This window comes from Filicampus tigris, chromosome 13, assembly GCF_054856515.1.
Source record: "Filicampus tigris isolate MCC_2025a chromosome 13, RoL_Ftig_1.0, whole genome shotgun sequence".
NCBI lineage: Eukaryota > Metazoa > Chordata > Actinopteri > Syngnathiformes > Syngnathidae > Filicampus > Filicampus tigris.
Window position 1 is genome coordinate 2,378,389 of NC_141229.1, and position 15,140 is coordinate 2,393,528.

At 40.7% G+C, this 15,140-nt stretch overlaps 3 protein-coding genes across 6 annotated transcripts; all 3 read left to right on the forward strand.

The window, feature by feature from the left end:
• Positions 1-636: 636 nt before the first annotated feature.
• Positions 637-5,293, forward strand: nat8 (N-acetyltransferase 8). 2 transcript variants are annotated; one of them, XM_086050400.1, is made up of 4 exons: positions 637-754; positions 2,077-2,365; positions 3,365-3,758; positions 4,682-5,293. In XM_086050400.1, the coding sequence occupies exons 2-3, from the start codon at positions 2,089-2,091 to the stop codon at positions 3,742-3,744; spliced, it is 657 nt and encodes a 218-aa protein (XP_085906526.1). In that variant the 5' UTR covers positions 637-754; positions 2,077-2,088; the 3' UTR covers positions 3,745-3,758; positions 4,682-5,293. The 2 variants fall into 2 exon arrangements, with proteins under 2 accessions (XP_085906526.1, XP_085906525.1); XM_086050399.1 differs by having other exon boundaries at positions 3,365-5,293.
• On the forward strand, positions 4,780-9,984 carry LOC147137124 (N-acetyltransferase 8F1-like). Of its 3 annotated transcripts, none has more exons than XM_086050397.1 (3): positions 4,780-4,923; positions 7,534-7,822; positions 8,666-9,984. In XM_086050397.1, exons 2-3 carry the CDS (start codon positions 7,546-7,548, stop codon positions 9,061-9,063), a joined length of 675 nt encoding a protein of 224 aa, XP_085906523.1. In that variant the 5' UTR covers positions 4,780-4,923; positions 7,534-7,545; the 3' UTR covers positions 9,064-9,984. The 3 variants fall into 3 exon arrangements, with proteins under 3 accessions (XP_085906523.1, XP_085906522.1, XP_085906524.1); XM_086050396.1 differs by lacking the exon at positions 4,780-4,923 and adding an exon at positions 5,440-6,394; XM_086050398.1 differs by lacking the exon at positions 4,780-4,923 and adding an exon at positions 6,382-6,529.
• Positions 9,985-11,307: 1,323 nt separating this feature from the next.
• LOC147137125 (uncharacterized) lies at positions 11,308-14,671 on the forward strand. Its single transcript, XM_086050611.1, has 9 exons — positions 11,308-11,529; positions 12,457-12,602; positions 12,663-12,775; positions 12,883-13,030; positions 13,187-13,285; positions 13,375-13,467; positions 13,677-13,762; positions 13,837-14,020; positions 14,242-14,671. Exons 1-9 carry the CDS (start codon positions 11,472-11,474, stop codon positions 14,395-14,397), a joined length of 1,083 nt encoding a protein of 360 aa, XP_085906737.1. The 5' UTR covers positions 11,308-11,471; the 3' UTR covers positions 14,398-14,671.
• Positions 14,672-15,140: the final 469 nt, after the last annotated feature.

The following is a 15,140-nucleotide window of genomic DNA, read 5'->3' on the forward strand; positions in this document are numbered from 1 at the left end:
ATTCATCATCAGTGTAAAAATGGCACGTTAATTTTAGAGAATACAACATTTGACTCTTGAAAATTACTTCATTGCAAAATTGCAAATATTTGTTAAGAAGCAAACCAAGTAAAAACAAAGATGACTTAAAATGTAAAAATAGGGCAATAAATTAAAAATAAATCTTATTTAAAAATAAACTAAAACTAGTACAATAAATACAAATGTAACTCTCAAAAAGTACTACAATTAATATATTTAATAGTAAACCATTGTCATGTAAAAAAAAAATAGAAGTACTTTTTGTATTTCTAGGCATCTTAGAGAATGTCCAGAATTTTAAAGAAGGTTCTAGAATTGTGCTTTTTGCCGTCTGCAAATATTTACTACCCGTACATCACTTTCACATCAACAAAAAACTAACTGGAGGAGCCCAAGATGCGTTCCTGTGCCTCCTTTCCAAATGAGTGTCGTGGTAAGGTATCGTAAACACCCAAAAAAAATCAACAGAAAAACACACGAATAAAGAATGTCACGTGACCTTCATCGTATGAAGCAGCTGGTGCATTGTTGCATTCATGAGCCAAAATAACGTTTCTAATATCAAGAAATATTTGTGGGGATTTGGTTTTTCCTATTTTTGTTCTTTACCCTGAATGCATCACTGTTTCAGAGAATAACAAGGCGCCGAGATAGTACAAGTCATTTTGCCTCCAATTTTACGGTTTTAGTTGTAATTTTGTTGGACTTTCGCGCTTTTCCTCCTCACGGACAGGTACACCGGGGTCATTTGTCATATCTCCCTTTTTAAATATCCCAACGCAATGCGATAATGTGGGATTAGATAAGATGTTTTGATGTGGTTGCCTAGCATCGCTCCTACAGACGGATTAGCTGGCAGCTAGCTAGATAGCTAGCGAGTGGAACGCGTGATTTTATGTTAAAGAAGCTTTGGGAGCTATCTCACTTTCAATGTTAACGTTCTCGTGGAATATTCCGTTCGTACGGTATATATATAGGTTAATTAATATTGCTTGCTTTTGCTCCTCATGTGACTTGACACTGATTTGGGGTCAGAGGAGTTTTTTTTTGTCCTTGGACAAGGAAGGAACGAAGGACCGTCTTTGGTTCTGCCTACAGGACTGGGCGATGTAGCATTTAGGATTTTAATCCACAACGAGTTTTTGTAATTCACCCTGATTTGCTTCCTGATACCAAACAAGAAAAATACCAAAAAACAGAACTGGGCATTCCGTCTATGTGACGGACCGATCCGTCTATCCGTCAATGACGGACGTCCGTTTTGTTGACGAATGACGGGAGTTTTTTAAAAAATAGACTGACTAAGCCTAGTCGGAAGTCCATATATTTAAATCCGGCTTCCGTCTGTAGTCCATCTTTAGTCTATTTTTCGCGGCGAGGCTTTAAAGGCCGCGGAGGAGCAATAGTGAGTTGTTGTTGCTTGGGGGACAGATTTGAGTGAGGAACCAGACTGTGAACAGGCTTCCATGGCGCAGTGAAGGGGGAAGGGGGGCTTATGCTATTCAAGTTTGCAGTCCGAATCGCTGATGGAAGCCTGCTTGAGTCGGACCATTCTATAGGCGGGTACTATTTCCCCCACCCCCCACCCCCCACCCCCCCCAAAAAAAGAGGGACGACGGAAGGGTACTCACGCTGCAGACGAATGACGAATAATGGACGCTCATTTTTTTGTAAAATGCCCAGCTCTGCCAAAAACACACAAATAATGGATGTTAAAAGTGTGAGTGTGACATCTTGCCTGAAAGACAATCTTCCCTGTCTGGGAGGAGCCTGGTTAGTGAGTGGAAATTCTGGAGTGTCTTTGACGCATGTAAAAAATGAAATCATCAATCCAAGCATCTTTAAAACAATGTTTATTAATTAATTACAGTAGAATTTAAAATAAATAGTAAAGTATAAATATATTACTTAAAAAAAAATTATTAAAACAGTACAATAAGGGTTTACCATTTCGGTTCACTTTTTTATTTTTACACTAAATGTAAAAAAAAAAAGAAACTAATTTAAATATGTATATTAAATATTTTAAAAAGTGAAATCTTGTGTCGTCCGCAGCCGAGCGTCGCGATGTCCGACGTGGAGATCCGCGAGTATCGCGATGGCGACGGCTCTACGGTGCGGGAGATCTTCACGCTGGGCATGAGCGAGCACGTGCCGACGTCCTTCGTGCACATCCTCAAGCAGCCGCAGAGTCAGATGCTGCTCATGTGCACCTTCTGCGCCCTGCTGGTCAGCTCCAAGTCCTTCCTGCTGCCCGTTCTGGCCGTCACGCTGTTGCTGGCCGCCGTCCGCCAGCTGCTGGTCCACTGGGTCAACGGCTACATCGACAAGTGCTGCAGCACAGGTGCCAAATTCCAGTCCCGCCGGGCCGGTTGTTTTATTTATTTTTTTGACTTTGGCGAAAACATGCCGTAAAAGCGATAATACAGTGAATTGCATATGTTCCGGACCCGATAATAAAAAATAAAATGAGAATCACAATTGTTTTGATTGATATTGAAATCACATTTAAGAAACATGATTATTCACATTTCAAAACGTAGTATTTATTCGTGCTGTCAAAAGATTAATCGCGATTAATCACATTTTTCAACTACATTTTTTACGAAGCTTTGAACCCTTATTTACTTGAGTAAAATCTAGGGAATAATGTGGAAAAAGTATATTTCAATTCAAAGACTGTTCTAATAACCTTCTTTGATCCTTGAATACGATTATTTTCCTATAAAATACAACAGTTGAACGATATACCAAAGATGTACAACAAATATGGTATTTGAATTTGACCGTGCAAAGTGTGCAAATTATTTTGGATTTCTCCAATGAGCCGTCAAGTAACTTTTCAAGTAAAACTACATAAAAGTCCGTATTTGCGATTAATCGCGATTAATCTTTTGACAGCATAGTATAGTATTTATACTTTTTTACTACCAAAGCTCAACTTTATATATTTTAAAATAACAACCAGAATAAAAATGAGTCACAAGTAAAATAGTAATACATGAAAACTATAGCAATGAAGAACATTAAATAAAAATAAATATCCTACTTTTCCTGCTGTGCACATCTACACCTGGGGCTGCCCCCCCCCCTCCCTGGAGGCCTGGAAGTCTGGCTTGCTGGTGAGCTCCTGATAAACTGATAATTGACAATGTAACAATACTCACAGGCATATATTCTTTATCCTCTGCAAAAAAACAACCATTATTATTGCACCTTACTGACTCACTGAGAATAGTGGGGACTCTTCATTGTTTGTGACTGTATTCTACTGCCCCCCTGTGGCCAAAGTAGGCGCTCCAAAAAGGAAGCAGCACAATGATTTGACCTCCTTGTCCCTCAGACCTCAACACCATCGGCAAGACCTACATGACCGCCCGGGACGCCTGCTTCTGGGTGGCCGAAAGCGAGGGCCGCGTGGTGGGCACGGTGGCCTGCCTGCCCAAAAACGGCGCCCCCGGCTGCCTGGAGCTGAAGCGCCTGTCGGTGCGCCGCAGCCACCGCCGCAGGGGCGTGGCCAAGAAGCTGTGCCGGGCGGTGGCGGACTTCACGCGCCGGCGAGGCTACGCCGCCGTGGTCCTGATCACTGCGGTGGTCCAGACGGACGCGCAGAAGCTGTACGAGGCCGTGGGGTTCCGCAAGGTGCGAGAGTTTGTGGAGCCCGAAGTCGCCGCCAAGCTCATCAACTTCACGCACTTTGAGTACAGATTGGACCTGTGCTGAGACCACACAGGAAAGTGAGTCCCTGGACATTCCCTGACTACTTTTGTTGTAAGAGTGCCGTTTTAGCAGGTGCCAGAAGTTGGTCCCTTTGACTCTTCAACCACCGTAATTTCGCGTGTATTTTGGGATTTAAAAAAAAAACATTTTTCAAGTCCGGTCCTCGAGAGCCCCTATGAGGCAGGAGGAGGGAGACATCTAAAAGAGGCTGGATAGGAGCTCTGGAGGACCAGGCTTGGGCTCCCCATGGATGATGCTTCATGACCGGCAATGTCTTTTAGTTCACAACATTGTCAGGCGCTAAAATTAGAGGTAGACCGACATGTTTTTTTTAGGGCCGATACGATACCGATTATTAGTATCCGATATTTGGAGCCGATATTCATTTGCAGCAAAAAGGAAAATATTGGCGCCAAAATAAAAAAAAATTAAAATGACAACTCTTAATTTTGTTTAAATGTATTTTCACTTTTTTTTCCGATTTGCAAAATGTTGATTATTATTATTATACATTTTTGCCAGTATACATCTTTGTTGTAAAATTCAAACAAAAAGGGAACTCCCAGGGTCATCAGCACGTCTTATAAAGTGAAATGAAAACTTAAACAATAGCTCCCGAAAGTTCTGCAGAATTTCAAAATGACAAAAATGTTCCAATTTCACGTCATCTTTGTTTTGATTTCAAACAAAAACAAAAAGGTGCAGAATGTTGCCAGGGTCAGTAGAGTCTCTTATAAAGTTAACTAAAATGTACATAAATAGTTCCTTGAAGTTAACACAGTTTTAAATGGATTTATCATCGGCCATCAGATTTCTAAAAAATAATCGGCCTGGCCGATAAATCGGTCCATCCCTAGTTAAAAGCTTGAGTTTCTTCACCTCTTAATGTGTTTGAGACCATTTGAACTTGAGGGTCTTTCCAACCTTTTTTCCCAACAAGTTGCTACAAAAAGAGGACCTGGTCTACAATAAAGACAAAAATGGGAATACGGCACTCGCTGTCATTCACTTGAATGGACTTGGCAACACGCGCGGCGCTCGCAGAAATTTTTGCCACCCGCTTCAGTATTCCTCATCCAGAAAGCCGGGCCGCTCACTGGCTTGGCCATCATCCTGCTCATCACCACCTTCGCCCGAGACGTCAACCTGGGATGAGCGGCAGGAAGGAGAGCACATGCATAAGTAATTTATTTAATTTATTATTATTTTTTTTTACCTCTGATTTGAATTGAAGTAGTTTTTATTTCTTTACTTTGTTCTACGTTCAGATTTCATTTAAGGAACGTTAACCAAATGGATTTCTATTTTACTTTGCAGAGGGGTTTCTATTGCTTTGCTCGTATTTATTCAGATGACACTGGAAAAAAAGTGAGTGTGTGAATCGCTATATTGTAAATTTGAAGCGTGATGAACTTCTTTTGGGGAGAATGGAGATTGTTCAGAAATGTTTGAATTCACCGTGGACTACATTTGATGTCCTTTGTTTTGTTTTTTTCCTGGATGAATGAACATATTGCTGCTACTCAACTGAAAATGAAATCTCGACTTTTAATTTGCTGTTTTTGTCTGGGGTTTTTTATGACATTGTTGTCCTGACAAACATAAAAGCCACGTGGGCTTTTTTAAAGTACTTTTTAAGTACTACATCAAACATTTGAAAAATTGGACATAAAAACATGAATTGAAATAATACAAAATAAAAAAAATTGAAATAATGAATTGAAATAATACAATCAATGTAAATCTTGAAAAACAAAAAATTGTCCAATGAAACATGAATCCGATTTAATTCAATGCTCTTAAAAAATATGAATTGAAAATATAATACATTTAAAAATAATTGAACTCTTGGAAAAGAAATTGTGCAATAAATGACATGTAACACTTAAAACCAATTCAAAATAGTACAAAAATAAAAAAATGTGAACCACTCAAATTTAAAAATAGCCCACAAGTAAATACAACAGTCACCTAAAAATAATGAATCAAATGAAAGCTATTTCTCTGAAAATGAATAATTCTAAAAGGCACAATAGATAAAATAAATTCTTAAACATATCATTAACATCGTACAAGATGTAGGAAAAGTATATCTATCGTTTTACGACATTGTTAAAATACTGTTACGACAGTGACAGAAAACAAAGTGTTTGTTCGGTCAACGTTTAAAAGGATTGTAAATATTTAACCGTCGTCATTGGAAAAACAAAAAAAGTTTTGTATTTATAGTCATCTGATTTTAGAGACAATTCTCGAATTGTGCTTTTTGCCTTCATTTAGACTGTACTTGTATTTAAGTACTACATCATTTTACAAGTTTACATAAAAACAGCGTTTGAGGCTCCAAGATGCGTTCATGTTCCCTCAGTTCAGAATGGTGAGCTAACATGAAAACGCTCACACGCAGAGAAACCATTGAAAATATGGTGTTATGTGATCTTCGTCGTATCAAGCAGGTGTTATGCCGGTGTAATCTTAACACTTCTCAAACAACATTACGTGTTTAATGTGAAAAAAAATATCTCGATGCATTTGCTTTTCCTATTTCCTATCCCCCCTGAATGCGGCGACGAGATGAGTTTATTGTGACTTCAATTGAGCGCGTTTGGTTGCATTTGTGCTGCACTTTCACGCGCTTGTTGCACGCGGAAAGGTACGACGAGGTCGTTACTCGTGACTTTTCAGTGTTTTTAGCCTCGACGCAATGCAATAATCTTGGATTAAATGAAATGTTTGTTGTGGTTGACTCGCATCCATCCTAGCTAGCTAACTAGCTGCAAAATAATACGTGAGTGCAACGCGTCATTTTATGTCAAATACGTTTTGCCAGTAATTTCACTACGAATGTTAATAGTTTTGTGGAATTGCATGCCTTTAAATTGGTGAAATATTATGTCGGAGAATGAATGTTGTCTGGATTTATTTCTTTTTTTCTTTTTGTTGTCTAAACAATGGACCTTGATCCTCACGTGACTTGGCACTGATTTGTGGTCAGAATTTATTCATTTATTTTTTTCGTTAAGGAAGGAAGGCACGTCTTTGTTTTCTGCCTCCAGGGCTGGGCGATATCCTTACAACAGTATGTACGAATTGAAAGTGATCGCTCCTGATACCAAACATGGTTTGAAAGTGTGATATTTATTTTTTTCCGCCACAGTATTAATAGAAATACAACAATCCCCCGTATGTTTGTGATTCACTAATCATAAATCCGTCCGTCCCCCCCGTGTGGAACACATATTGAAGTGATGCATTCTGCCTTAGAGACAACCTTTGTATGTAATGGAGGAGCTAATTTTAGCCTGGGTTGTGAGCGGAAGTTCTGAAGAGTCTTTGCCACGTGCACTTCCATTGCATTTTTTCCTAAAATAATTTGTAAGCCATTTATTTTGAAGGCTAATGTAAATTAAGCTTGTAAAGATACCAACGTTTGTGGGATCATACCTTGGGCTACAATAACAATATTAATAATAATAATGCATCATATTAATAGTTTCAACTGGTAGGCAATTACAAACATAATTTACTCGCCATTTTTCACTATTTGCGGAAGCGCTCTCTCCCTATCTCCCACGAACGGCTTTACTGTACAGTAAATGTTCAATACTCATGGAGGTTAAGGATCAAAATAAGAAAACAGCAATTTATTATATGTATTCAAATAATACAATACAAATGATGAAATCATGCATAATTCTTCATGATTATTATTGAATGCGCTTAAAAAAAAAAAAAAAAAAAAGAACTGTTAATTCGTGAAAAAATGTAACTCATCTTGTGTGTCCTCCGCAGCGGAGTGTCGCAATGTCACACGTGGAGATCCGCGAGTACCGCGACGGCGACCTCGCTATGGTACATGAAATTTTTTCGCTGGGCATGAGCGAGCTCGTGCCGGCGACCTTCGTGCACTTCCTCAAGCAGCCGCAGAGTCAGATGCTGCTCATGTGCACCTTCTGCGCCCTGCTGGTCAGCTCCAAGTCCTTCCTGCTGCCCGTTCTCGCCGTCACGCTGCTGCTGGCTGCCGTCCGACAGCTGCTGGTCCACTGGTTCAACTGCTACATCGAAAAGTGCTGCAGCACAGGTGATAAAGTTGTTGTTTTTTCCCCCACTTTGTTGCAAGTATGTTTGAAAGTACAGTACTTGCAAAGACGTTCGAGCGCACTTGTAGGCTAAATGCTAAAAACTCAGCATTTTTCCCATAATGCCACAGGGTACATATTAAATATGTTCAAACATATTTGAATACGTTCGAACGTATTTCCAAGTACGTTTGAAGACACTCCACGATTACAAAATTGGCATAATCGTAAAAAACGATTATTAATATGCATTTGTATCCAACGCACTGTTTGTTTACGCACAAGGAAATCATACTTGAATTTATACATTTGCACCTTTAATCTTGTAATAACTAGTTTGTCTCAAACTTACTTAATTATAGTGTTTGAAAGAAATTTGTCTTCATATTTTTTACATTTTAAACATTTTGTACCCCAAAATAAATGATCGTTTGAATAATCCCGATTTAAATTATTACCAAAATAATCGTGATTATTTTTTTCATAATCGAGCAGCCCTAACATATTTGCCTGTCAAAAAATGTTCGCTCTGCATTGACAAATCGACGCTTACGCACTATACTGTATGCGCGACAACATTTGTTTGTGAATAATCGTTATTTGAAGTAATAAAGTAACTCCCCGAACTCGATGCTAATTTTCTATTAGTCCGTCAATAGTATTCCCCATTGACTGCTAGCGTTAGCACGGGCACTGTTTCTAAAATATTATTCCACCTAACCCAATCACTAAGAAAAGTGGGGACACTCTGCTTGTATGACTGTATTATACTGCCCCCCGGTGGCCAAGGCACAAAAAGAAAGCGACACAGTCACTTGTCTTGACTTGACCTTCTTGTCCCACAGACCTCAACACCATCGGCGAGACCTACATGGCCTCCCGGGACGCCTGCTTCTGGGTGGCCGAAAGCGAGGGCCGCGTGGTGGGCACGGTGGCCTGCCTGCCCAGGGACGGCGCCCCCGACTGCCTGGAGCTGAAGCGCATGTCGGTGCGACGCAGCCACCGCCGCAGGGGCGTGGCCAAAAAGCTGTGTCGGGCGGTGGCGGACTTCACGCGCCGGCGAGGCTTCTCCGCCGTGGTCCTGTTCACTTCGGTGGTCCAGACGGACGCGCAGAAGCTGTACGAGGCCATGGGGTTCCGCAAGGTGCGAGAGTTTGCGGACGCCGACGTCGCCGCCAAGCTCATCAACTTCACGCTGCTTGAGTACAGACTGGATGTGCACAAAGAACACCCGCAAAAGTGAGTCTCCGGACATTCCATGCCTACTTTGGTTGTAAAAACAAAACAAACTACGCGGCAAAAATTGGAGTGTTAAAAAATTGAGGTCAAATGTTGCAGAGTTCATTTCAATCCCAAAAGTGTATTTTTAACACTGTCTGGTGTAAATGGAAGTTGGTGTTGGAGTTATTTGACAGAGTTGATTTATTTAGTGTTAAAGAAGCACTGGGCAAGAATTCGACCTTAATAAAAAAAAATATCACAGCTCTTTTGATGAAACATTGACTTACAAGTAGTTGAATGGGACTTTTGTCGAACGTCTACGAGCTATTACTGGTGTCATGGCAGAAGCCCCAAAACACACAAAAAAACAAAAGTATCGTTTGAACAAAATTAGATTATTCACCTCCACTATTCATATTTCACACAGCCACTGAAAATAGAAATGGAATTCAGTCCAACTTGCAGGCCAGCGAGAGCTCAGGATTTCACGACGGTAAATGTGGTTGACTTTTACCAAAATACTACCGCTTTTGTCCACATGGTGCCCCCATAATCAACAAAAACTGACATGACACAGTGTTGCTTTAAAATATTGGGGTCAAATGTTTCAGAGTTTTATGTCAGTCCTAAAAGTGTATTTTTAACACCGTCTGGTTTAAATGGAAGTTGGTGTTGGAGTTATATGACAGAGTTGATTTATTTAGTGTTAACCAACTCTGCGTAGAGTTAATTATAAGCTTCGTCAAAGACGTGGTTTTTTTGTGTTGTTTTTTTTTAATTCTCTCCATGTACCTGTCCCTGTCATGTAGTGGTATCACACTTAGGGTGAAGTGAGGATAATCAATTCACCTAAAGCAAATTTGTCATGGGTGTTCTTGCAATGAAAAAAAAAAAAAAAAGAAATACAATCAATTGAAATATTTGAACACTTGTGGGAGTGAAACTAACACTAACCAGGTTGTCAAATCTATCTCAGCAGTGTTACCAATCTACTCCTATAATGTTAAGTAACTCTGGCACAGTGTCAAATGGTTAACTATTTGCAAAGTGTTCATTCAACTCTGTAGAGTGCGGAGCTGCCTAAACCCTGACAAAGTGTTGAAATTGACTCTGTGGGAGTCATTTTAACACTCCACTTTTTGCTGTGTACTGTATTTTCCAAACTCTAACTTGTACGTTTAGCTTCTCAGCAGTAAATGCTATCCGATTTCGAAAGTCTTCCAGGAAAGTGGACTGAGGTAGGGAGCGGGTCTTCTTTTGATGTTGTACTTTGGGATTTTTATTGTACAGCACTCCGACTTGCATTTGTGTGAAAAGTGCCATGTAAATAAAATTTGATTTGATTATCTTTGTGTCGAATCAAAATAAAACGTTTGCTTTTACAAAGCAATGGTCAAGTCACGTTTGCCTATTTTCTGACATGTTATGGACCAAACCAGGAACTGAATCGCAATCTATGCGACCAGGATGGCCCATTTTTCACCCCAAAACATTTTGTTTTGTTTATCCGTTGCTTCTTAATGCTAACCGTTAGCATGTCGATGGCATTTGGCATTATTTGGTAGCATTAAGCTAGGCAGATTTTCCTCTGATAAAGCTACTCTATGTGCTTTATCGCAACTGCGCAATGTGTAATTCTTCGGGTCATGTTTGGTTTGACAGTACATTTCAAGTGGGAGTGTCATTACGCAGCTTAAAGACGATTTTGAGGAACTGTTTTATTTGCCAGACAGCCACTTATTGAGTTCAGTGCCACCTTACGCCACTCGTATCAAGTTTGAGCTTGAAATCAAAGAAATATATATGTCTAGACTGGTATCTCAAAAGGCACCACTGTAAACTACAATACAATAGCCATGGCTTACACGACAGGTCCATTATAAATTCAATCATTCAAAAAAACCCTCATATAAAACCACAAAAAACCTGCTGACACAAAGACTGCATGTGAACATTATTACAAAAATATTATAAATATGAAACTTTACCTATAAAAAAATGTGCAACTATGAATGAATGAACGTTTATTTAAAAGAAAAGAAAATCATTCAAACTAAAATATATTCTGGATTTTGTCGCTCAGAGCATTATGCCAAACAACAAAGAACAATCAATAAAACTGAATGCAAAAACGTGTGGGCGTTATGAGGGCTGCGTTTTTTGGCGTCGTTGTTTTAGAACCCTTTGAATGAAAAGACGAAACGCCATACAGAAGTTTTGACGTGATCCCCACGCTTTAACTTTTGGGCGTGTCGTCGTCGTCTCATAAGCATCGGCGCTTGTCGTGCACACTGCTCCAGTGCTCCTTCATTGAACCAACGTTCGAGTGGTCGTGCAGGTGTCCTCGCTGCGAGTCTTACGCAACTCAAGAGTTCTTCCGAGCTGACTTGGTCCGAAAATCGGGTCGCCCACGGAGCCAGAGGCTTGAAGATGATTTCTCAATCCAGAGAGTTACTCCTCCTTCTGTTGGGTGTACTTCTGAGTCGTGGTGAGATTAAATAAAAGTATATATATATTTAGAAAGAATACAATAAAGTTTAGTTTTGCCTTGTCAATTAAGCTTCATTTAATTTCAATTCTTTTTGGTGGTTGATGAAAGCCAATGTAAGAGTGGCAATAAAACATGTAATAAAAAAGCGAAGCATTTAAGGATTATTTGCCTATTTTATTAACCTATTCATGTGGCGTTTAATGCCGTGAATTCCCTCATACCACCCTATAACCGATTATGTAAAACTGATGTGATTTTTAATTTCTTCGTAACTGACTCTAATCTTATCACTTATATCCAATTTTGGAAACTTTTAATTTTCACATGAATGCGATGTCTGTAACGCGGAAACGCCATTCATGTAAAAATAAGGTTAAAAAATTGAGTTGTTTTTCACAGGACAGCGACGATATGCAATATCAAACGTGACTATGAAGATTAAAAAAAATGCAGTGTTCAAGGGAGCGGATTTTTTTATACGCGTGTAGATTTGTGCTTTGGGCTCATTAACGGAGCTCCGTAACACGGGGATTTCAAGAATCGCTATTTTAGTAGCCAGTACCAATGACAAATAAATCCAGGATCATTCCACGTAATATCTTGATACTGACGGATGAATAAATGCAAACGATGTCATTTATTTACACATTTCAACACTGGAGGCACTTTGTGCGACCATCTGAGAATAGTGCCTCCACGTGGACAAACAATGATACTACAACCATGACAGAGGTTGTGAATGGCAGTATTTGGAAGCATTTTTCATCTTTGAATGAATACTGTGTCGTGGAGTCTTTCTTTCCGTATTTTCAATATGCAACTATTTCACTTATTTCATTTTGGCCCTCGTCCTGCTGTGGATCTTAGTGTGGTCAATTAAGCGTACTCTGGTGAAATTTGTCATTTTTGTTGGTTTCTTTGCAGGACAGCGTGAGTGTCCGACAGGCTGGCTGGAGCACAAGGACAAGTGTTATTATATCTCCGAAGACACCAAGACGTGGAGGGAGGCTAATGCCTACTGTTTGTCACGTGACAGCAACCTGACGAGCATTCTGGACGGCGACGAGAAGGTCACATGATCGCACCGCACTTTCATCCATTTCTACTACTTCATTTTGTATTTGTTGTAGGAATGGCTGACGACAACATTCAGACAGAACAAGGCCTGGCTGGGCCTGACGGACGAGGAGACGGAGGGAGTGTGGAAGTGGACTGATGGAAGTTTGTTCACTGACTCCATGGCGTAAGTCGCGTTATTGCTCCGATTCGTCCTCAGGGTCATTTGTTGCTAGGTAGATTTCAAAAGCTTCGACCATGACTGCATAAGTGTGAAAGGGGCTTTTGTTGCAGGAAATGGGCGGACAAGCAGCCGAACAACTATGGCTATGGCAAGTATGGTGCCAACTGTGCTGCCATGGTGACCAAACATGGAGGTCTCTGGTTCGACTTCAACTGTGACAGCACCAAGGAGTACTACATCTGCAAATGTGAAGCCATGGTGAGTAGCCTTCTTCAAGAAAGATAATGAGATTGTTCCCATCGGTCATTAGTCGGATTTAAAATACAGCCAATGTGTGAGAGATTCTGCCAATGACTTTGGACAGTGTGCACACTTAGCGATAGCCGATGCTAAGCTAATCCCGCTCGGTCTCAGGTGGTGGTGCCAAGCGGCACTCAAGAGTTGGACAAGACTGAAAAAATGGCGCTGGAGCTGGTCACCGAGATGGCCGTTACGGGAAAGGTGGTCGTGACTGTGAGTGGTCGTCTCAGGCACGGACCCCAAGTCACGGGAAGACACGATGACGCTAACTGTTGTTGTTTTTTCATTTCTTTTTAAATCAGACACCAGAGGACGTTGTGACCGTGGCCGGTCTCCAGTCATGTTCGCCTGATGGTGTCACATGCTCACGCTTGCTGGTTATGAACACTGCCGGGGTGTGTCACTTTTTTTTTTTTTTGTTCAAATGTTGTCAAGCATTATCAACATTGATTAACATTTCGACCCATTCAAACTAAAGTGGTCATGTGACATAGGACAGTCACGAATGCATTTCAAGCCGTTGCTCATTCCACAGCATTTGTCATTGTCAGCCCTTCAGCGTTCACACGCAATTTTCTTCCTTAATTGCATTGTCATGTTGCAGAATTCACTAATTGGCAAGCTGGTTGGAGGTCTCAGGGTGGGCAGCAGCATCATCGTCAGAGGGCGAGTCCACGACAACCCAAAACGGTACTAGACCACATCCCCCACGAATCGGGATGTTGCCATGACAGCATGTTTGCTCTTTTGCTTTTGGGTTGCAGGTTTGATGTCAACCTGTTGATTAAAAGTGAAGGTGGCAGACAGGTGGCGCTGCATCTGAACCCTCGCTTAAACTATTTGGGCGATGTGAACGTGTTTGTGCGCAACTCGTTTCTGGCTGGTTCCTGGGGCAAGGAGGAGCGCCAGCTGGACATGTTCCCCTTTTCAGCTGGGCAGCGCTTTGAGGTGACGTTTGATGACTTTTCCTCATCACAAAAATATCAATGTTTGTCGTTGGTAGGCAGCATGGAGGACTCGTGGCTAGCATGTGGACCTCACAGGTTCACGTTAGCATGTTAGCTTCCTTGAAGACAAACAAATGGTCTACATGTCCCCAGACATTGATGACCAGTCATTTGTTGGGGTTGAAAATGAACTTAACTCACCCCTGCGGTCTTGTCATTCAGATGATCATCCGGTGTGACGCTAACTCTTTCCACGTGACCGTCAACGGCGATGTCCACCTGGACTACAAGTACCGAGTGGCCCTGGACAAGATCACACATGTGAAAGTGCACAGCAACGTGACTCTGATAGATATCAGGCAGATGTGGCAGAAGTGACATGGACGAAGCGCCATTTCCTCTCTCGACATTATTATGCGTACGACGCCATACAGTGTCAGCGTCTATATTAAAAAGCTGTTTCTCTATTATAACTAGATATGACTAGACTAGTGACAGTTGCCATATATTCCTTTCACACTGCAGCTAGAGATTGTAACAGATGAATTTTCATTCAGATTGATGATCTAAGTTATGGTCAGTATTTATCCATGAATGTCTTTTAAACGTGTTTCTCCATTTTAGTCCAATAAAACAGTATTTCAAAAAATTCTTTCAGACGTTGCTCTGCATTTTAGTGTAAAACGCTTAAAATACGGTATCTTTTACTTCAGAAAAGGAAAATATACAATCAAATGCAATCGACTGCTGTCATTTCATTTGTATGGGCACAAACGGAGCATTTAGCATTTTTTAACACTGAAAGGCCCACCCATAGCTCCGCCCCTGCTACAGGTCTATTTAAATTCAATCATTCAAAAACCCCTCATATAAAACCACCAAAAAAAAAATGAGATTGAAGTCTCTTTTTCAACTTAATGCGGGAGTCAACCCAAACATATTTTTTTAGCCATCTCCGGCGGTGGCCATTTTGTCTACTGTCGACTGAAAATGACATCACAACTGCTCACAACAACCAATCACGGCTGACCTGTTTTCTGAATCTGAGCCGTGATTGGTCATTGTGAGCAGTTGCGATGTGATTTTCAGTCGAATGAAGACAAAATGGCTGCCCCCAGAGA